The sequence below is a fragment of the Lepidochelys kempii genome, chromosome 6 (genome assembly GCF_965140285.1).
Source record: "Lepidochelys kempii isolate rLepKem1 chromosome 6, rLepKem1.hap1, whole genome shotgun sequence".
In the NCBI taxonomy this organism is placed as follows: domain Eukaryota; kingdom Metazoa; phylum Chordata; order Testudines; family Cheloniidae; genus Lepidochelys; species Lepidochelys kempii.
Window position 1 is genome coordinate 52,148,534 of NC_136385.1, and position 22,916 is coordinate 52,171,449.

General features: G+C 43.9%; 1 protein-coding gene across 1 annotated transcript in view; it reads right to left on the reverse strand.

Moving 5' to 3' along the window:
- The window catches only part of ABTB2 (ankyrin repeat and BTB domain containing 2), a 194,431-nt gene that overhangs the window by 14,033 nt on the left and 157,482 nt on the right, over positions 1–22,916 (reverse strand). The window contains exons 4-8 of the mRNA XM_073347923.2: positions 14,104–14,256; positions 9,368–9,533; positions 5,676–5,765; positions 5,124–5,225; positions 1,236–1,332 (exon numbers count right to left, since the gene is read on the reverse strand). Coding sequence (XP_073204024.1) covers positions 1,236–1,332; positions 5,124–5,225; positions 5,676–5,765; positions 9,368–9,533; positions 14,104–14,256 — 608 coding nt within the window. The remainder of the gene's footprint in view (positions 1–1,235; positions 1,333–5,123; positions 5,226–5,675; positions 5,766–9,367; positions 9,534–14,103; positions 14,257–22,916) is intronic.

Here is a 22,916-nt window from a genome sequence, read left to right on the forward strand (position 1 = left end):
GTCCTGTATTCTATTTGAAGCACAGGCACGTCTTTATGTATAAATGGGGGGTGGGTGGGGGGGAAGGGAGGTATATTTTACTATATTTTTAAAAAGTTACATTTCCCTCGTGTTTCAACATCTTGAATTCAAACTACATTACAAGCAGATGTACATGCATCTGGCTTCAATATGGACAGATTCTCAGTTGTCAGCTCCTGCTGAGTGTAGCTAAAAGGGGGTCCAAAAGGGAATCTGGGGGCTGCTCTAACTTTCTAGCTGGCTATGGCCCGCAAGGGGTCATCCTGCAGCCGTGGATAACTGGAGCACCATGCATTCCAGCCACCCTCCATCCCTGCTGCCAGAGGCTGCAGGAGTGGTGGTGGGAGAGCCAGCTACAACAGCTTTGGGGACAACCTTCTGCTCCCTTTATGCCATTGGGATGGCACAAAAAGAGCAAACCAGAGAATCCATCCCATAATAATCAGACTTCAAACAATGGAGAAAGAACAGAGGAAAACCAAAATGGTAGGCTGCAGGTGAGGGAGAAGAATAATGATCTTTGAGCTGGCACAGGTGAGTCCTTATATGCCATGTAAACCCCCGACGTGGCACCTGCTTGGAAAACAGGCTCAAGATGTTGTTTCTTTTTTAAACGAATGAGATAAAGCAAAGATCTTTGTACAACCTAGGATGGTTTTTCCCAGTGTGACTCTTGGGCTGACAAAAGGTGTTAGTCTGACAGCCTTGGAGGCTATTCAGCTCCAGGAGAGGCAGAGGATGGACAGTGGCAACCTAACTTTCCCAATGCTGCCCCATGCATGCACTATGAGGGAAAGCACGCTGCAGTCCCACTCAGCACTTGGCTTCCCTGCTGAGGCTGTTGGCAGGAAGTGATAATTAGTGACAGTAGTAAATGTGGACCGAGCTGACACGCAGCAGCACATTTCAGGTCGGTCACCAAACAGCAGATGGCAACAGCTCTCAGATACTGTTAACCTAGGCTAGGCTTCCACTAGTGATTTAGGCATGAAAAAAGTACTGTATCCCATTATCTAACCCCCGGAAGCTACCTACTCCCCCACCAGTTTGAAATTTTCATTACACCTTTCATTGTTAATTGGCTTAAAGTACAATGCAAAGTAAATCCCAAGTCATGTAACTAAAACCTAAACATCTGACCCATACTTCTATACTTCTGCCATAGTTTTCCTGTGATCTTGGGAGTGAGAACGTAAGCATCTTATTTGACTCACCTGCCGCTGAAGCCAGTTGAAGTGGGGTCTCAGCATAATTATCCTCACCGCTGTTAACTGCGGAGCCCTCAACATGGGCACCAGCATCCAAGAGCAGCTGCAAAAGACCAATCAGAGACAAGAAGTTCAGAACCGAGCAATTCAGAAAGACACAACAGAAGAGCCTGTGTGTTGGGAGGGAAACCCATTAGGTCCGTAGCAAAGGGTGAAAAACACAAAGGGAGCTCAGCAAAAACTAAAGGAAAAATATCCATCGCAAGGCAAACTCACCTCTCACATGTATCTGTTTGTTGCCTGCGTCTGGGACTGAAGCCTAGGGGCTCATGGCTAACATCTCTTTAGGGATTTATTTATTCTTCTCTCTTTACTGTTCTTGTTTTTTTTGTTTTTGTTATACTCAGTCTAGTACTGGTGAAAGGTATCAGATGGACAGGAGACTAAAGCCCCCTATTTATTGTATCCCAGTGGGCACGTTTTCATCTGATCTCCAGACTCAAAAGGGTTAGATGCTTTTGCAGTGTGGGAAATCCCTGCCATTTGGTTACATGCTGTGCAGGAAGCAGACAAGATGGCTAACGGAATTTGCCACAAGAGCCAAACTGCTCTGTCAGAACCTTAGGCCCTGCAAATTCTGGATGACGAGACTCCTCGGGCTTCCCTGATCTGCCACCCGCGAAGCCTAATCCTCATTCGGGGCATAAACTGTGTCTTTACTTTGGCCAGGGTGTTAACCAGCCCCCACCCTGGGGGAACTCTTTGCAGGCAGACTGGCGCTAAGCCAGCCGTAACTGGCCATGGAGGAGTGGGGACAATATCCTTTTCAAACATTTGAAGTAGCAAAAAGTAACAAAGTCACATTGACACCATCATGTGGAGCGGGATCAACTGGCAGGAAATGGAGGTGACTTAGCTGTAACTGGAAGTTCTTTGAGATGTGTCATCCCTAGCTGCATTTGACACGTGGTGCCCATGCATGTAAATTCTAACAAGCAGTGTCCATTGGCCTGCACACACGCAGTCATTCACCTTGGGCTCCAGACTGAGGGCGTAAGAGGCAGTGTGGGCCGATGCCTCTCCAGTTCCTCCTTGTACCGCAAATCTAGTAAGATCCAAAGCAGAGGGGATGGAGGGCAGATAGGGACCACACATCTCAAAGAATTTCCAGTTGCTGGTAAGTAACCTCCATTTCTTTTTCGAGTGCTGGTCCCTATGTGTATTCCACATGTGGGTGATTGACAAGCGGTACTCAGACTGGAGTGGGGGTGCAAGAAAGATGCTTGAATTATTGCAGTTCCCACTACTGGGTCTGCACTGGAGGTTTAAACTAGCGTGTAGTGTTTAATGAAGGTGTTAATGGAATTCCAGATAGCTGCCTGCCTATGTCCAGTAATGGTATTTCGTCCACTGATGCTGTAGAGGCAGTTTGTGCTCTGGTGGAGTAGGCCCTTACCCTGTCAGGTGGAGGGATGTGCACTAATTGGTAGCACGTGATGATGCACCCAGAAATCCATTTAGAGATCCTGTGAGACAATATAGCTTGTCCTTACAACCTCTAAGTTATGGCAAGACAGGGGCTGAGGTCCCAGGGGGCGGTTAGGGGCGGTGGTCCCTGGAGGGGGCGGTCAGGGGACAAGGAGCAGAGGGAGTTGGATGGGTCGGGGGTTCTGAGAGGGGCAGTCAGGGGACGGAAAGTGGGAGGGGGTGGATAGGAGGTGGGGGCCAGGCTGTTTGCAGAGGCATAGCCTTCCCTACCCAGCCCTCCATACCGTTTTGGTACCCTGATGTGGCCCTCGGGCCAAAAAGTCTGCCCACCCCTGACTTAGAGTACAAGGATAAAAGCTGGAGAAATCCGTGGACACAGGGATTCTGACACAGGCCATGTGGTGGTAAGAGGGAACTGGAGAGGTTATGGCCTGTGCATGGCTCTTATGCCCTCGGTCGGGAGCATGAGGTGAACTACTGTATAAGTGCAGGCCAATGGACACTGCTTGTTAGAATTGCCAGACTCGGGCACACGTGGACCCACTGGGAAATACACATAGGGAGCGGCACTTGAAGAAGAACCCTTCATTTATAAGAACAACAAAGCAGGTCTGGGCATTTGTATTTCCAGGCAGGGGCAGACACCCTGTTGACCATGTATAGCCATAGAGGGCAGCTAGTTGGGATTCTTTCCTCTGGGAAAACCACTGCTCCTCTACTGGACAGAGTCACAATCATCCAGCAATCATCCACAATCATCCAGAGTCACAATCATCCATGGCATAAACCTTACACTGCTGGTAGTTGATGGAGTTAATCTCCTTTTAATTCACATGGCAAGAACCTGTGCTTTTGGAGCAGGAGGATCTGGGTTCTATTCATGCTGCTGGTATGGCATGCATTTCTGAGCAGCCATAGTATGCAGCACAATGACAATCATGGAGCCCTAGGTGGTCACCAATTTATTACATCCCTTGCCTCGGCACAGACTGGATGTATGATTGTGCCTGGTAATTTCACATTTACATTTTCAGCATAATATTGCTGGTGGAGGACAATGACTTTTTCTATTTACTAATTTATTTCTCCCTTGATGGAGAAGCTAGATCTGGCAAATCCAGTCATGGATATCAAGAAAGAGGCAATTCCACTGGGCTTCACTACATTCAGAGAAAGCGGAGATAGGACTCTTTCAGTGATGATCATTGTAGGGAAGGTTTTGACATTAGATTTAGAAGTTTAAATACTTAAAACATCTAAGTGAATAAACACTTGCTGCAGGCAACATAATACGGCCCAGAGGAGCAGAAGGCTAAGTTCAGTCCAAGGAGCCTTGTTGATGTATTTCTCAGCACTGTCTCCTGAGAGTATCACATGTATTATCTCACATGTAAATTAAAATTGTACAACCTTTGAAATGCAAAGAGTGCACTGGCAACTTGCCAAGGACATGAAGGATGAATCTAATTTGCATTTATATTTGCATACATTTGTAAAACCAAATATAAAAAAACCCCACATTAGCTTATAGTTGTGTCTTCCTTGAGAGCTGAATAGAAATTGCTTATTGCCTCACCAGCAGCTGAAAACCTCCTGTGGATCAGTTTTGACTCACTCTGAAGTTAGAGAGAGAGAGTGGGTACCTTGGAGGGCTCCACAAGGCACCCCGGCATCCAATTCTGCATGCTCTCTGTGTGAATTCAGCAGAAAGACTGGCAATGAGCATGCACAGAGCTTGCAGGAAGGGAATCCAAATGTACCTAGTGAGCAAAGGAGTGGCTGGATGTAGCAGCACTCCCACTGATGATACATTCAGAACCCATTGTAGGAGAGTCAGAGCTTTCAGGGCTGGAGCATGCAAAGGGAGCATAGGGTGCTCTTCTCTCAGGAGCGGGCTTCTAAGCAGGAATGGACAGGCAACTCAATTTTTGCACCTATAAAAAGTATCCAGGCCATAGCTAATACTTTCAAGAAACATGCTGACCAAGCACTCTGCCCATACTTGGGCACACTCCCCTGAAAGCACCAGTTCACCAGACACCATTGTTAGTGGCTGATCCACATTGTTTTGAGGCCAGAAAAACTTAAGACATTAATATACAAATAGTAATTAGAAAAAAGAATAAGAATTTGTAGAATGTTTCATTGTCAAAGCCTTTCCAGAGCTTAACGAATCAACCCCCACCAACACTGTAAGGCATGTCACATTCCCCTCATTTTACAGGTACATGGATAATCAGTGATTTTAAAAAGACCAAAGCAACAAAGGGAACCCAGTTCTGAGCTTGGTTTAAAAGCTAGGAGGTCCTGGCTCCCTGCCCTGTGCTCAGAGAAATAGATCACCCCTCATTCTCTATGTATATTTTAAGGATTCATCACAACTGTGTCTCCCTCCCCTTTGCTTACCTGAACTACAGAAATGTGTCCATGTAGCACAGCAAAGGTGAGTGCAGTCCAGTGCCGGCTGTCGGGATGGACTGAGGGATATCGGGGATTGCTGCCAGGAACCTGGGAACATGAAAAGCTCAGTTATTGACCATAGCAGTCTCTGTCTCTCTCCCATCTTCTTCAGACTCTACTGTAACTGGCATTTCCCTGGGGAATAACAATCCCTGGTAGTGACAGACTGACACCATTCAGCGAGTGCTGCCTGGGCTGATCATTGTGTTCTCTCGTCTGGGCTTCTCTAATGTGCCTATTGATTTCCCTTAGTGGCAGCTCTTTCCAAAAGGAGACCTTTTTTGCTCCCTATGTCAATCATTATTTCAGCCACTGCGCACTCCAAGGGGCTTTGGGCTTTATTTCTCCCAAAACCTTGAAACAATGAGCTCTGAAAGTAAGTCTGGTGCACAAACTCCACAAGCTGGAGCTTTTGGTTGCCGGGAGCGATTTCATAACCGATCCTGCTTATTTACAAATCAAAGATGAGCAGGTTTTCTGGTTTTGGCCCTTACTTACTGGTATGTCCAAATTTGCTCCAGCATCAATCAGCATCTGGACCATGGCTTCATCTCCAGCAGCACAGGCATACATTAGCGGGGTCACGCCCTTCAGGAAGAAAAGTCAGCAACAGTTAGCCTGTATCTACAGGCCTCACAGCAGAGAGTCCATCGGCCAAAGGGGCTGATGGAACTGGGTCTGCAATATAGGTGTGTGTGTGTATATTTATAATATATATATAAATAATGTGCAGTGTGTGATGTACATACAATGTGTGCGTGTGTGCACAGGGGATGTATATGCATTTGTGATTTCTGTGTGCTGCGGGGGAAATCAAGACATTAAAATAGGAATGTGATATGTCCTACATTGAATAAATAGCAGATGAGCTAGCAGTCATTTTAAATGGGTTATTTAAAATCCTAAACTTTGCACTGAGCCATGTTTTTAGAGGCAGCCCCTTTCCTAAGGCTGCAGGAAAGGAACAGAGCTCCTTGCATCCTCCTTGGCCAGGGGAACTTAAGCAGAAACAAACACAGAGAAGTTTACTTGGCAAATACGATCTCCATTGGCAAAACAATATTTGTTAAAGTATTTCAGCACTGACAGAACATTTCTACCCATAAAATCTCTCTCTCTTGCTTTCTCTCTGTTTAAACAATGACCAGCCAGAGATTACTCATGAGCTAGACTGGCCGTATTTACAAACAAATCACTCCAGAAATAGCCAAGCCAAGTAAATGGCCAAAATGCTTTCATGATGAAATAGACTGAAGCTCACGTCTCAGGTTCTTTCACTTTTCATTATCTGGGTTTTTTAATTTTTTTTTATTTGATTGAATTTTTCACAAAGGGGCATGTCTGCACTAATCAAACAATAATCTAGCCTCATTCTTACAAAGGGGCCTGAATCAAACCCTGGATCCAAATGCCAGGTGTGGAGTTTGGATCCCACACATGCTGCTCAAGCTTCTCTCTGAAAAGGCCAGAATCTGAATGCCCCCAGACCTGGGACAGTTCTGATCCGAAGCTGGAACTGCCTTCTCTGGGAATGCTTGGAGCTGGGGTTTGGCTTTGATGCAGGCACATGACAAGGGTAGGAAATTCAGCTGTAGATTCAGAGTTAGAGCTGTGGTTTAGGTTCTGGGCCATCTCTATTTGTAACTAGAGCCCTGCCAAACTCAGGGGTTCAATTCTAAGGGGTTTGTATAACTCCATCTTTCCATTTGAGTCATGGGCCTTTTGCACTCCCCTCCCCACAAGTTTTAATCTGCATTTCAGGTTCAGATAAAAACCAAGAACTCAAAAGGAAACTCACCCCAAATCTCTGAGTTTTATTTTTTCTCCACAAAACCATATGAAACCAATGAGTAGCAAATGGCATCCATTGGAAACCATAAATCAGCCCAAGACATTGCTCCAAGCTCAAACCTCAGTAACCCTACTCTGAGTATTGAGGCTACGACTAGAGCTGGGTCTGAACAAACACTTCAGACAAACACCTTCAAAATCTGAAACTGGTTCTGAATGGTGGGGCCAGCGGCTATTTCACTTCCATCTGATTGGGTGGCCCTTACCAGGAAAGTTTTGTCCAGCTCTGCTCGCCATGAGTGGGGCAGTCACACCTGCCTATAATGACTCAGAGATTCCTGCCTACTGTGTAGCATTTTAAGAATGATTTCCTTTAGCCAGGGTAAGTCTAATATGAATGTATCAGCTGGGCTGGCTAGGTATCACTCTGGTTAATGCTCCACTCTGCTGTCCAATAGACCTGGGTTCTGTTTCCAGGCCTTAAGTCAGTTTTCCATAGGCATGCTGGCTCTGGCACATCCCATTACAGAAACAGGTGCCAGCTGCAAAGTTCAGATCTGGATCCAGATCCCACATATGGTAGAGTTGACATCTAGGGTTTTGATTTAACCCCATCCTTAGTTGGTAATGCAGCAGAGAAAGCATGCTCAGACCTTGGGACTCTGAAAGAAGAGAATCGTCTTGCATTGTTTCACAGTGATACAAGTGGCTAATCACAGAACAGCAGTGTCTCCCTAGACATCCTCCTCCAAGCCTCCTTAGTCAATAAGATGCTAGGATGCTGGGCTGTAAATTTGGGAGAGGTGTCCTCTGTTGAGGACATGCAAAGTAAACACCAGTACAGCAATCCTTAACACTAATTCAATGAAATCCTCCAGTAGGATTGGCTACAATATGACATCAATCGGGTGATAATGAGACTATGATATCAACTGTTTACAAAGTTTTAAACCCCTTAGCTTGTGCTGTCAGCAAAAACCATCGAAGTGCAGAGTTTGGCTGAAAAACAACCCCCCACCCTCTGTCTGGCTGAAGGGAAAAAAATTGGCAATTGGCTCTGCGCTGTGATTTCTTTGGTGTGAGGGTAAATAAATCAGCAGGTCACTGAACAAAGTATCAGAGGCAAAAAATATCAAAGATTTGTTTTGAAAGAACAAAAAAGTCCTCTGGGCTTTATATCCTGAAACCACAAAAATGTGAGGGAAAAAACCCCCCAAGTGGCAGATTTTCACAAAACAAAACAGACTGGAGCCAGCTGTATTGTTTTAAAAGTGGTGCTAGTCTTCCTCCAGGCTGCCCCACAAATGTGTGCTGTTGCCCCTATGCCCACAAAGCCTATGTAAATCAGGTCATTGTGCATCTAATAACTCACCTGTGCACAACCACCTTGCATGGACAATGCTTGTTTGCACACTTACAGGCAATTTCCCCCCCTCTCCCCCACTCCAGAAGCAATAGGTGTATGTGCATTTGTGAAGGTGGGTCTATTTTAAAATATAGTCTGCAAGCCTGCAATGATGTGCAGCACTATAGATATTATACAATCATAGAAGATTAGGGTTGGAAGAGACCTCAGGAGGTCATCTACTCTAACCCCCTGCTCAAAGCAGAACCAACCCCAACTAAATCATCCCAGCCAGGGCTTTGTCAAGCTGGGCCTTAATATGTTTGTCAACCTTTCCACTCCTAATAGGTATCTTGCTGTCCCCGAATAGAAGCAGCTCCTGCTCATTGCCACAACTATTGTACTGTCATCTCAAAGTAATTTTTTAATTCAAAGTAAATTCAGTGCAAGGAAAGGTGCCCTGTACGGAAGTCCACTGTTAATCATTGGGACAGAGTCAGTATGGGCAGTTCCAGGCTATTTGGTTCATGTGCCTCAACTCAGATCTGAAGAGACCACTTCAGAAGTGAAAGGATAGAGAAGTCATCTGCCTGCTGAGCTCTTCTTGGCCTCTCTGTAGAGGGTTCCAACTGGGGCGTTAAGAGCAGCATCTAACTCAGTTCATACAGGTCACCCAAAAGCCATCAGATAGTAACACCTTTTGGTCACTCCTCATTGACCTGGCCTGAATTTCAACTGGAGAACTAGTCACTGGCAGCAAGCATGTAGGTATCTTAATTTTGCAAACATTTAGGTGCAAAACAAAATCTAGCTTTCCTATTATATATCCTGAATACTAATCTATCCTCCATTTCTGCTGAAGACATGCCATAGAGCATTCCAGGGAATGCAGCTGCTCACCAAGCGATGTAGAAACAATTCTCTTTAAGAGTTCACAGGCTAGCCCAAGCTAGAACTTGAGAAAAATACCTGAGTCATCATGCATTGATTTGCCTCTACAAAAAATATTTAATTTGCTCATGCAGGAAAACTTTCTCAGGGTCTTCTCATATACCTGATCATCCATTGTGTTAACCCCATCAGGTCCCAGTGCCTCTATAGCTTGGTTGATTAGATCAGTCCTTCCACAATTTAACATTCGGAAACCCAGGTCCTGCTGGAATTTTTCAGTAGCAGCCTTAGCATCCAGTCTTCGGAAAGAGCTAAAACAGCATTCAGGTCTGTTGAGGACAAAGGCCAAAAAGTGCAGCAATCATTTCAGGAGGGTTTGTGTTTTAAATAAGCAATTAGTTATAGTACTGCTTCTCCAGATGGCTTTATGCTCCATTATTGGGTTTTTCTATTTTGCCTGCAGAAATGTTTGTTATATAATTGTAATGCATCAAATGTATATGAAATCATATTCAGAGAAAGAGAGGGAGAAGAACTCTGTTGAAATAAAAAGTACAAATATAGTTCCATGATTAAATAATCATTATGGCTCTATGTAAGAGCCTGGCTACTATTCCCAAATAAGATTTTGCTTATCATGATCTTTTATCATCTTACTCCCACATTTTTTCATCCCTGCATTATAATGAAGATTGTCCATATCTTCTTTTGGGTGGCAGACCATTCTCAGATCCACCCCAATAAAAGCAAACTTACTCCTGGGCTATATTTATATTAGGCTCCTTTCCTTCCATTCTCATCCTCTTGACAGCTACCAAGCTATCTGCTTCTAAACAAAGATAAAGGAGTCTGGAGATTATTGTAAATCTCCAGACTTATCTTTTGAGAGACATCTGAATTCTGAGGCTAGGAGCCTCTCTTGTGCACTGAAGGAACATCACCAAGTTGTAGGCATTTCCTATCTCAACTGAACCTTGACATGGTCACCCACATTGTGTGATTTCATTTGCTGCCTTCTCCACTGGCAGCCTGTCCTGACACGGGCTCTTGCGCAAACTCCCAGCTGCTGCAGTATTTGGCTGCCAACTTCCTTTGAAAAATTAGACAACCTCAACATATTTTAACCTCTTTTGAAACTTTGCGTGGGCTGCCAGAGAAGTAATGCATTCATGGTTTTAGAAGGCTGTGCATGAAACTTACGCAGGGTCTCAAACTTATCTGGTAACTTTTCATACTCTTGTCTTTGCAGGCTGATGACAAATTGTGACCAGATGCCACAACAGACTTGTCCAGTTAGCAAAGTCCTTCACCCATCTAGTGGCTGGCCTAATTGTACGTGGGAGTCCAGCACAATACCACAGCCAAAACTCATATGAGGACTTTGGTGATCTACAAGCATGAGGTACACTAGGTGAGAGTCCAATGTGAGCCTCTATCCAGTGGAGCTAAGTAGGAAGATAGTGTCTAGTCTTAAACCAAAACAATCAAGAAGTTGCCTAGGGCCACACAGAATGACTTCTTGGGCTAATACACTGCAAGCGCTTGCCCGTTTAGTTCTTACTAAGAACTTGCCTATACTAGGTGAAAAGGTGTTACAACACCCACTTGGTTGGAATACCTTGCACTTGTATTGCCTGTACAAAGCCATGCAACAGCATTTTCCAGCCATCCCTTTCATTTTACAGGTGTTGGTTTGCAGTGCCTGGGACAAGGCCTTCAGCTCAGGCCCAGCTGAGCTGGTGCCACCTACAATGGTGTTTCTCCCCATTGTGGACGGAAAACCACACTGCAGCTATGACTAGATGGGTTCAGTAGGTCCCAACTTCACCCCACAATGCAGGGACTTACACTTGAAAACCACCTCAAATCTCATGCTCCTAGCAAGTGGGACAGGTGCTTCACGGGCTATGCAAGTGTCCAGGGGCTATCCAGAGAAGTGTCAACTATGCCCAGGGCAGAACACTATCCTTCAGAAAGGAGCTAATGTCTAAGTATTTCCTAGGAAAAATTCAGTAGGAAGGTAACATTACAGTCTTGGAATTTTGTTATTGTGAGAGATTTTTCATGTATTAGATTGTCGTTATTAGGGCAGGTCAGTGAAAAGGTGTCTATGGAGGAGTGAACTGTCTGAATCATCAGGCACTAGACAAAGATGAATGCAGTAGACAGGCCAATAGCTACTGCCAGAGGTAAGGTAACAGGCGAAGGACCAATGACCACTGCTAGAGGCCACAGGTGGACAAACAGTCAATCCTGGAGGTAGGGTAAGTGATTAGATGGACAAGCAGACCACACTGCTATGATAAATGTTATTATTATGATACTAGATTCCTATGTTCCCCTGAGAACAATTAGCTTCTGTCAACTTGAAGTCTAGTGAATTTCAGTAAATGAGTTAAATGTATTTTCAGGTGCTGTGCCTGCCCTTGAGCTGCGACCTTACTCTGTTCATTTGTTTGGCTCTGCAGTCACATTGTCCTAGTTTCAAAGTAAGTGCTCTGTGCAAAACAAGGGGAAACTCATTAACCAATGCCACAGAAATAGTGAAACTGACTACACACTGACTGCTGTCAAATACACCAAGTGAGCCATCTAGAAAAATAGAGAAATACCTTTGGCTCTCATCTCTCTGGGTTACAGTGATCTTAGCTATGCTTGTAACAATAGGTGAGGCTATCTCAGATAGCTGAGTGGTTTTAAGTTGATGGTGTCCATTTAAGCAGGTAAGGTCAGGGTGAGGAGTGATGATGTTTATAGATCACTTTTTGAAATGATACACTGAGAGCATTGGATTGAAAATCTTATAGTCACTGTCTCTCAAACAAACAGGTGTGGAGAACTATTTGTCTAAGAAATCTTTATCAGAAGATAGATATATAAAGTTTTAGGACAGAGGTCATTATAACAGCAGCACTTACCCTTCTACACCGCCTTTCATCCATAAATCCCCCCCAAGTGACAGAATCCTCCTGCGAAGTGCGAATTATCATCATACTTTGTAGACGATGCAATGGAGGGACAGAGCAGTTGTGATTTGCCTATGATCACTCAGTAAGCCAGAGGTACAGCTGGGAATAGAACCCAAGAGTCCTGACTCTCTGTCACTTGCTCTAATCACTAGACACAATTGCTTCCTGTAAGTGAGAGGGTCATGTCATTGGCACTACAATAGGGACACCTCCCTCTTTTCAACACCTTTTTCACGCAGCACAGTCAATGTTCCCACCTCCAAAAACCCCATCATAGGGAATACTTAGGGCCTTTGGGATAACAGCTTAGAAAAGAAGGGTCAGAACAAACCGTTTATGAAGTTCAATTCTGACTTGTGATTTCTGCCCTCTGCTGCAAACATGATGTGCATTATTTGATGCAAAAGCTGCCTTGGTTGCAAAGAAAGATTTATGGTATGGTATATTTTGGTGAACGGCAGGAGAAAATATATGGGTGTGGGAAGGAAAAAAGCACTTGGTATTTCTTACAGATTTTTTCTTTCCCCCTGTAATCAGAACAACATGGATAGAAACCTTCATCAGACTCCTTCCAAGAGCCAGTTTTGAAACTCCCCTCTCAACAATCAGAATACAGAACTGAATTCCTGTATATTCCACATGCTGTGGCTGAATCCCTGTCCTCTTTCCTCCCCCTCACCCCATTCATTCATATGAGAGTATCTGGAATGCCTGGGTTTCTAAAGGTGGCTTTGTAGTTTATCAGTATGTACTCTCAGCCTTATTTCTACCTTAGCAAACTTTTTGTCTAGGAATTTCCCTTTAATTTATATCAATACACTTCTGAAACAGAACCTGAAAAACCCTTTCCTCTTTTTTCTACATGTAACCTAGAAATTAAGGAGCCATTTGTGTTTCATATACAATATCTCTCTATTGAATTTACAAAAACCTGTGGAGATTAAAACAGCACAGGATACCTTTGAAGTGGGAAGCCTGAGTTTTGAACAGTTCATTCAATCTAGAGGAAAGATTGAAAAAAGAACTATGAAACTAAGATTGAAAGGAGAACTACTGAAACGAGCAAGAGAGAATGCTGATAGTTTGCCCTTCTACAGTGCCATCTCAGAACCTCAGAGCCTTTTACATTGTTTATTTCAACCTTTTGTGGTAAATATTGAGGCACAGGAAAGTGAAGTAACTGCTCCTACGCCACACAGAGAATCAGGAGAAAAGCTAAGACTAGAACCCAGAAATCCTGACTAAAAACCCCTTGCTGCAACCACTAGATTCACCTCCCTTCTTCGCACAAAAGACCTACAAGTAACAGTACATTTTTTTCCTTACAATGTTAAAAATATCATTTATTATTGTTTATATGTCCACTGCAAGGTCACCATTAATTAAATGCAGCAGGATTAATTTGAGGAGGAAAAATTCACTTTGCACTAATGTGTACATTTCTAGCTGGGGTTCCACAAAGCAGTTTCACAATACCAAAATCAGTGCTAACACCAGTAAATTTAGCAGAACATAGACAATCATTGAAACACAAATGAGTACTAGCGGCTCCAGCTTACTATAAAATTATGAGTAATCCATGTGTGGAGGAAGGCTCTCTAAGTCTAACATTTTAGACTTAGGCTCTTCACCAGGGTATTTAAAGAGGCAAAGGATGATCTTGTGGTTAACACTTGGGCCTGGGAATCAGTCTACTTATATTCTTAGCCTGCCTCTGCTGCAGACTGTGTGCATGACAGAGGGCAAGTCACAATCTCTCTGTGCCCGATCTGTAAAATCAGGCTAAAACTTCCTTAGCTCACAGGAGTGCTGTGAGGCTAAATTCAGTGATGTTTATAAAGTGTTTTGAGAACATCCTCCAATGGAAGGTGATACAGAAGGACAAAGTGCTATGATTATTATAACTGACTGTAAAGATAAGCCCACATACTTCAGCTGCCGTGGTTCGCAGTCCAGTCCTGGTAAGAGCAGCCTGGCCGTCTGCCTGATATCATCGCTGTCCACAGTTAAACTGCGCCGATGCTCAGCGTAGGTGATAGCCACTCGCATCCACTCCATCAGCGGGGGCAGAAGCATGAAGGGCCTGTGCAGAGAGTGAAGAGACCCGTTACAGTCAATGCTGGTTTCTTATCTTGTATGGTGAGATAAAATGTACTCCACAGTTTCCTGGACATGAATGTTGGGAAGTGGGCCAGAAGGCTCCCTGTTTTATCACTGCATAAAACTCCCCCTGTAAAAGCAAAGTCTGCCTCTTTAGCTGAGTGCAGCTGACTGATAGTTTAACAGGTAAAAAAACTGGATTTGGGATGAGAGTTTTGACAGCTCAGCCCTGATTATCTGAACTTCAGTTTACCCCAGACGGAGTCATGTTGAGTTATGTGACAGTGTGTGAGACTGAGTGAATAAAGAATGGTGCCTCCTGGTATCTGGGCCACAGAAGGTTATGAGGCCTGCTACTGCTCCTAGCTATCAGCAGGCTCTTTTCGCTCAAGTGGTTGAGGCTTGTGGTTTTGGAGCTGAAGGGGTTGTCCTAGCTCCTCATGTGTGAGTGATTTATATAATAAATGCACCTGTTGTCTCTAGAGAGACAAGGTGGGTGAGGTAATATCTTTTACATATACAAATATAACCTCACCCACCTTGTCTCTCTAATATCCCGGGACTGACACGGATATAACAATTCTGTTGCCTCTACCACATGGGATTTGTTACAATGATCTGACCATCCGTTATGACATTGAAAATATCCTTGACTATTCAATTAACCAAACTTACTCAAGGCTCCCCCTTGACATTCGGTTAATCCATGTTTTGTGCTGTTAATATCAATGGCTCTTCTCACTCTACATTCCTTGCACACAGAGATCAGGTCTCCATTTCTACACATTTGGCCCTCTAGGTCTCAACAGAGCTGTAAGAGCTATGTGTCAGGTATGTTTTTCCACAGACAAACATCAAACATGTACTTTCAGTTTGGAGGACTTATTTTAGACTGAAGGGGAAAAGGAAAACAGATAAAGAACTAATATGTCGTCTCCATGAGAGAGTACAGTGTGTGAGAGACTCACTCTGTAACATTACTTAGATTAGAGACTAACAAATTTATTTGAGCATAGGCTTTCGTGAGCTACAGCTCACTTCATCGGATGCATTCAGTGATGCATCCGATGAAGTGAGCTGTAGCTCACGAAAACTTATGCTCAAATAAATTGGTTAGTCTCTAAGGTGCCACAAGTACTCCTTTTCTTTTTGCGAATACAGACTAACATGGCTGCTACTCTGAAACCTGTCATTACTTAGCTTGTAAACTCTTTGGGGCACAGATCATCTACTTTTGTGGTTGTACAGTGTCTAGTACAATGGCGTCCTGTTCCAGGACAAGTGCTCCTAGGTATTACAGTAACATACATAATGATAATAATGTTTGTCATCTTGGGATAACTCTCAGGGAATGTCTGAGACAGGCTAGGAGGCCTCCTTTACTTTTAAAGGTGCAGTAAGATAGAAAACAGCCCTACAGTTACACAGGCATATATAGCACAGGTAGCTGGGTACCTGATTTACAGCCTCGAATGTATCAGCGTATTCCCACACAGCTAGCCTGACAAATGATGATTTGTTTGTTTTTTCCAAAGGCACCTGCCACCCGAGTGCTAGGCTCAAAAATACCACGTATACTTCAAAACTCTATAACTAAATCCACCTCAGAGTTGATTCACAGTAGCAAAGAGTTGTTTCCCTTTTGAACATTTAAACTGGAGGGCTTAAGGGAGAGGGTGCTGCTTCTTTATAAAGTTCAAATCAGTCAAACACACACAACAGAGGAATATAAAATGACTTGGGTATTAATGAAAGTGGCTGAGACTGTGAAAGGCATTTTCAAAGTGATGCATAGGGAGATGGGGGGGGGGGAAAGAATTGAAAGCACAAATCCTCTGAGAAATTATTACAAATAATGGGATTTTCAAGCAGAACTCCCTGTGTAAGGCTTTGAACAGCCATGTCTTCAAGTTGGAATATCTGCACATCAAAACATGTACCATCTGCTTCCATTTTGCTACTAGAAAGGTGCATGCTAACCAGGCACCATGATTTTGTTGCATACAAAGTGCACAGTTTCCCCTCGTGCTCATTTTTCTGCTGTTCTCAGCAGAAGAGAAATGCCCACAAACTCACAGACCCATTCCATCACCTAGTCAATGCCCCCTGACTAATGCACAGATGTTCCTGACAGTACATTCCCAAGCACTTTATCCAACCTGCAGTCATTTTAAATGAGCCAAGTTATGAGGCTTCTAGTGCTTCCCTTCAGAAGATTATCTCACAGCTCAATAGGATCCCACCAGTAGGAAGGCTGTCCTGATATCCAGCTACATTTCCACAACTCACTAGGCTTCTGTCCCATTCCGGAATGTGTGGGATTCCCTCCTCTGGTGATGTGATACCAGAGTCAGTCACAAAGTCACCAGCAGACCTGGAATGTGAAGGGCTTGTGGGATAAAAAAAGTTTCCTGATCTGAGCAGAATTTTCAAAGGCTTTAAATCTCACTCCTGAGCAGGCAGTAGGTCACGTGGTGACCAAGAGGGAATGACTTCAGACTGTAAAAAAGCCCATCTAGTAAAGGGTTTGTTCTCCACTTGCTGGCTGCTCTTCTAATTTTAGTTGCTTTGCTCGTGTTTCACTTACCTACTTGGTCCATTAGACCCTAGAAACCAAGCCTGTGAGGCAGAATTATCACATGTAGCCAGTCTGTGCTCAAGAAGAATATCACTACAGCACAGAAGTCCAATGGGAATAGGGTTAAAAGGGAGCTGTCTGCATAGCTAGGAAACAATAGCAGCCTAATTTACAAAGGTTCAGAGTATCTGTAGCTCCCCTGGAAGTCAGGAGCTCAGCACCTTTGAAACTCAGACAAGCACCTAAATGTAGGAACAAACTGCCCAAACCATTGCAGTCTCTGTTGAAATGACCTTCCTGCCAGCCTTGTGCCCTCAGAAGCGTTGCTTATGTCATTGCAATAACTTTATGCCCAGCTACAGTGTTCTCTTCCCCCTTGCCCCAAACCCCAACACTCCATATTACTATGTAAGTCAGAGGGAATCGCTATCTCTTCAGGTGAGTGACCAAAGATTTCAGCTCCTGTTTATCCGTGAAAGCTTTACACGTCCATGGGACTTCTGCCCTGGGAATGGATTTCCTTTTATGCCCCCTTTTACACAATTATTTCCTTTCTTCACAGCTCATATGACCCTCCTAGGCATGCTCACAGGAGCAGCTTTGTGTTACTTTACTCCCCAAAAATCTGTCAGCAAAGATCCTTGCTGCTGTTATATGATCCAAACTCTCTGACAGACAGACCAGTTCAGTGGGATGAAATGCCAACACTCTCCACCCCCTCACAAAATAAATGGTACTATCGCACTACCTGGCCTTTTACCCTGGGTGCCCTTTGCCTTCAGGCAAACGTTGATTATTCCACAGTTCGGAAAATATGGAAAAAAAATTGCAGAAAATTAATGGGAGATGCCTCAAGTTGAGCAATAAACTTATGTATGTGCCGTGCTCTGCACGACACATTTTCCTTAGGAGTTTTTGACATTTAGAGACATTTGGCAGCCCATAAAACAGAGTAATCCAGCTCTGGAAAAGGTTCTGACTCCCAGTGCCTGGATTACAAGGGCTCAATACAGTCCAAGAACATACTCTGTTTTCAAAGCAGAAGAAAGCTACCGTTGCTTCATTCAGTTTCTCCCAAAAAAGGGGGGGGAAGGGCGCCTTAAAAAAACCAAGTAACCTAGCATGAGAGTTAGGGAAGTGCATGATAGCGATGCACAGAATGGGCATGTCTCACATGTATATCTTGCAAAGTGTGAGATTAATATCTGACAGTGATATGTTGATGATGTTTTAACAAGAAACTCCTGCATTTCTCTTGCCCTTCAGCTTGGGATAAACTCCATGTTTCCAGGGGTGGTGACGGGGATACGTTCTTGCAGAGGGGTGAATCTACTACTCCCCCTCCCTCATTTAAACAAAAATGCTTTCTCAGACCCATAGTCAAGGAGGGAGGCAGTAACAGGACTTGTCAAAGGAAGTTACATTAAGTTCACTAGCAAAAACGGTTATAACTGTTCCTGGAAAATAGACTGTGCTCATTTGATTAGTATGGCCCACTATTCAATTAGCAAGTGAAGATCATGGAAGGGGGAAGGAGATATCCTCCCATGGGGACATGTTTAGAAACTACTTGGTATTTAGTGCCAACTTGTCTATTACAAAGGGTAAAATAGCTCTTCAGAAGTATTTTTACCCACACAACCTCTCTGCTGCTAAGTGCAATGGGATAGGCTCACCACCTGACAGGCTCACCAGGCTGAACTGGAGCTCCCAAAATGTTGCTGACTTTGAAACTCTCCTTCCAGAAGCAGCAGCCCCCTAGGGACATGCCCCCTCTATTAAACTGTTTTTACTGATGAGATTGGAAGTTTGATTGATTAAGGGAATAGTGCTGATATAAATAGACTTCTCTAAGCCATCTGACATGGTAACCACATGACATTTTGATTAAAAAAATAGAATAATATAAAATTAACATGGCACATATTAACTGGTTTAAAAGCTGGCTAACTGATAGGTTTAAAAATGTAATGGTAAAGAGGGAATCATCATCGAATGGGTGTGTCTCTAATAGGGGCTCACTGGGATCGGTTCTTGGCCCGACGCTATTTAACATTTTTATTAATGACGTGGAAGAAAACAAAATCACCATGGATAAAGTTTGCCGATGACACATAAATTTGGGGGAGTGGTAAATAATGAAGAGGCCAGGTCACTGAGCCAGAGCAACCTGAATTGCTTGGTAAGCTGGGTGCAAGCACATGTTTTAATATGGCTAAATGTAAATGTATACATATAGGGACAAAGAATGCAGGCCATACTGACAGAATGGGCACTTCCATCCTGGGAAGCAGTGACTGAAAAAGATTTGGAAGTGGTGGATAATCAGCTGTTCCAGTGCAACGCTGTAGCCAAAAGGGCTAATGCAATCCTTGGAAGCATAAACAGGGGAATCTTGAGTAGGAGTAGAGAGGTTATATTACTTCTGTATTTAGCACTAGTGCAACTGCTGCTGGAGTACCGTATCCAGTTCTGGTGTCCACAGTTCAAGAAGGAAGATGGTAAATTGGAGAAGGTTCAGAGAAGAGTCACGAGAATGATTAAAGGGTTAAGAAAACATGCCTTATAGTAACAGACTCAATGAGCTCTATCTATTTCACTTAAAGAGAAGGTTAAGGGGTGACTTTATTACAGTCTATAAGTACCTACATTGGGAACAAATATTTAATAATGGCCTCTTCAATTTATCAAAGAAAAGTAGAACATAATCCAATGGCTGGAATTTAAAACTAGACAAATTCAGACTGGAAATAAGATGTGAACTTTTAAACTGTGAGGGTAATTAATCATTGGAACAACCCACCCAGGGTCATGGTGGATTCTCCATCATTGACAATTTTTATACCAAGGCTGGGGTTTTTCCTAAAAACTCTGCTCTAGAAATTATTTGGGGGATGTTCTGTAGCCTGTGTTATACAGGAAGTCAGGCTAGATTATTACAATGGTCCCTTCTAGCCTTGGAATCTATGAAAGACATGGGTTAGTCGTATGCAAAGAAGGGGAGATCTCCATGAGGGCAGGAACTTACCCCAATATCCTTCCATTTGAACACTGGTATAAAATGCTTGGAGGATGTCTACACTGGGGTGTAATTTCCATCTTGGATCAATGTACGCTTGTTAGCACTGTAGCTGCAGTAGCATGGGCTAGCCATCCAAGTACTTACTTAGGGTCCTAGATGGGAGGCCAATGTCAATTGAATTTACTGAGCATTGCCCCAGGGGCTTCTACTCTTCTTGTTCCCAGAGTCTCTCTACCTCCTCCCTGAAGTCTCCTCTGTCCATGTCCCATGAGGCTCCTCTCTGCCCTCTCCCACACCCAGATGACTAGGGCATTGAAGAGTGGGGGTGGAAAGGAGACATTCTGCCTGCTGCCTCCTTTCTTCTCTCCCTGTGCTGGGCTCTGGTCTCCTGCTGTGATAGCGTGAGATGCATAAGGGAGCGAAGAACGGGGGCCAGCAGTGGCATAGCCGCGGCAGAGAGGAGAGCCTGGTGTTTGGAGAGAAAGAGGAGGATGTCTTCTGCTGGCAGGTCAGGCAAGGCTGGTCCTGGGACATAATTGGAATAGCCCATTATTGATCTGATATGTCCTGTGCTGGAGCACTTTATACTGCCAGGGCAGTGATGGGACTGGATGATTTAATAGATCTTTTCCATTTGTAACTACTACTACCTAATCCTAGGTAGCTGCTTTAAATACATGCAAACCTGAGCATCTCAAAACACATGTAAACACCATAATTCACACTCTGTCAAGTGTGAGCCACATTAACTCCTCTCCATGCGATTTATGGGAACTATATGCAAACTGCACATGGACAGAAATCACAAATCTTCAGATGTATGGTTTTAGGCTTGGTACTGTACACTGTTTCCATTGGCACCAAACAGAGACAGAGAAAGAAAAGACAAGGGAGAACAGCTGACTTCCTAGCTATCAACTCCCAAGGAAGGAGACAAAAACATGCCTATTCACAGACAGAGAGAGGGGTAGGGGCTTACACGGAACTCCTGTAGAAGTTGGAGCCAAACAGTAATACCTGACCCAAACGACACCCACATTTTGACCCAAACTGCATGGCTGGGCCCATTTCATGATGTGGTGATGTGGGTCAAGGTCATTGTCAAAGAATGAGTTGGCCCTTCAAGGGAGTTGTGGGTCAACCTCACCTTTGCCAGCCGTAGCCCCTCTCCCCCAGGAGGAGAAAATGAGTGGGGTCATGTAATGGGGAGCATGTGACTAAGACCCAGGCCTGCTGGGATGGCAGTCTGTGGGTGAGTCAGAGGAGAAACTCCAGTTAGAGAAGACCTGGGCATGAGTGCTCTATTCAAGAGCAGGGGAATAGCCAGGAAAAGACCAGAGAAGAGGCCCAGGCTGAGTAACTCTCTTAAGGTGCTTTGGCAGAAGGCCTGGGACAGAAACCTGCAGGGAGCAAGAGCTTGCTAAGAGGAAAGCCTCAACATGGACAGGGCTAAGAACCCTGCACCAAGGATGTGACATAGCTAGGAAGGCTGGGTGGAAGATATGTTGTTCTGAACTTTACATGAATAAACCAGACTCCCAGAAAAGGGAGGGTTATTGAGAAAACACTCAGATTGTGAGTTTTATTAACTAGGGAAGAAGGGAACCTGAGGCAGCAACCAAAACTAGACCAGGTAAGCCCTGCTACAGTCACCCAACAAATCAGTGGCAGATTAGAACCCCAGACTCAACTCCCAGCCCCTTGCTTTAATCAGCAGAAAAAAACTGCTTCTTTTAATATTAATATTCTTTTAATATATATTTATGTATGAACACAGAACAATAATATGCAAGTGATTTAGAAAATGCAGGCTAAGACATGTTCCTAGCTCCAAAGAGCTTCCATATAAAGGACTCCTATTTCTTTCAGAGTCCAGATATTTTTCTCTCCAGGAGACCTAGCAAGTGTGCTGGGACAGGAAGATAGGAACTGCTATACTGGATCAGACCAGAGGTCTGTCTCGACCAGTGTCATGTCTTTGACATTGGCCAGCACCTGATGTTTCTAAGGAAGGGACAAGGAGTTGCTTAATGGACAATTGTGGAATAGACTGACCACCAGGGGAAGCTTCTTCCTAAACCCCATGAGTTACTGGTTGGCTCATATATTAAAGCATAAGGAGGGTTTAATATTCAGTGGGTGTTCTTATTATGCATATCAATGTCTAAACTTTTTTTTAAAATATCTTAATGCTGAGATCAGGAGCAGTGAGTTCCATAGGTTAGCCATGAATTGTGTAAAGAATATCTTTTTATCAGTTGCCAGAATGACCCCTAGCAGGATTTTTTTTTTCTGTAATGTAGGTGTCCTTGCAGTTTTCCCCTTGAATATGCAACACAAACAAGCTAGTCCTAGAATATCTTCAACCTAAAAGTTCGGTTCTGATCTTACTTAAACCAATATTAAAACTAAACCAAAGTTGACTAGAAAACATGACAAAGTTGCTGGGTTTACGAGGAACTGACTATGGGTAAAAAGTCCTTGAGTGTGCAGCCCACTTGCAATTTACTATAATCACATTTTTATAAACTGCACCTTAACTCAGAACAGGAAAAGCTCCCTCTTTCCAGGCTGAAAGCATTGTTTCTGCTCTGGAATGTGCAATGCTTCTAGTTAGAAAACCAAGTCTACAACATCTGTATGCCTCCACAGAGAGGGCTCTAGCTCTCTAAACAGAGAACATTAAAAAGCAAACTGCACCTAAAACTGTGTTCAGTTTCTGGTAAACATAAGCAGTGGCCTTAAGCATAAAGCCTGCAGGTTACTGGCATGGCCTACTTCCACCCACTCTTCCTGTGCTGTCTGATGGGCCCCTTTGATCTCCCCACTAGCACTGGAACTGGTGAACTACCATGAGTCCAGAGCTCAGTCCCCTGACAGTGGAAGCAGAGGGGGATTGTACGCAATTCACTTCTTCCTCTTGCTCCCACTTACCACCCCCAATGGCAAGTTGAGGCTTCTCTGAAAATTGTAATGCTGATCCTGTACAGATGATAATCTGGAAACAAAGGAAAGGGTGAATTCTTTTGTGTGACTTTGGATA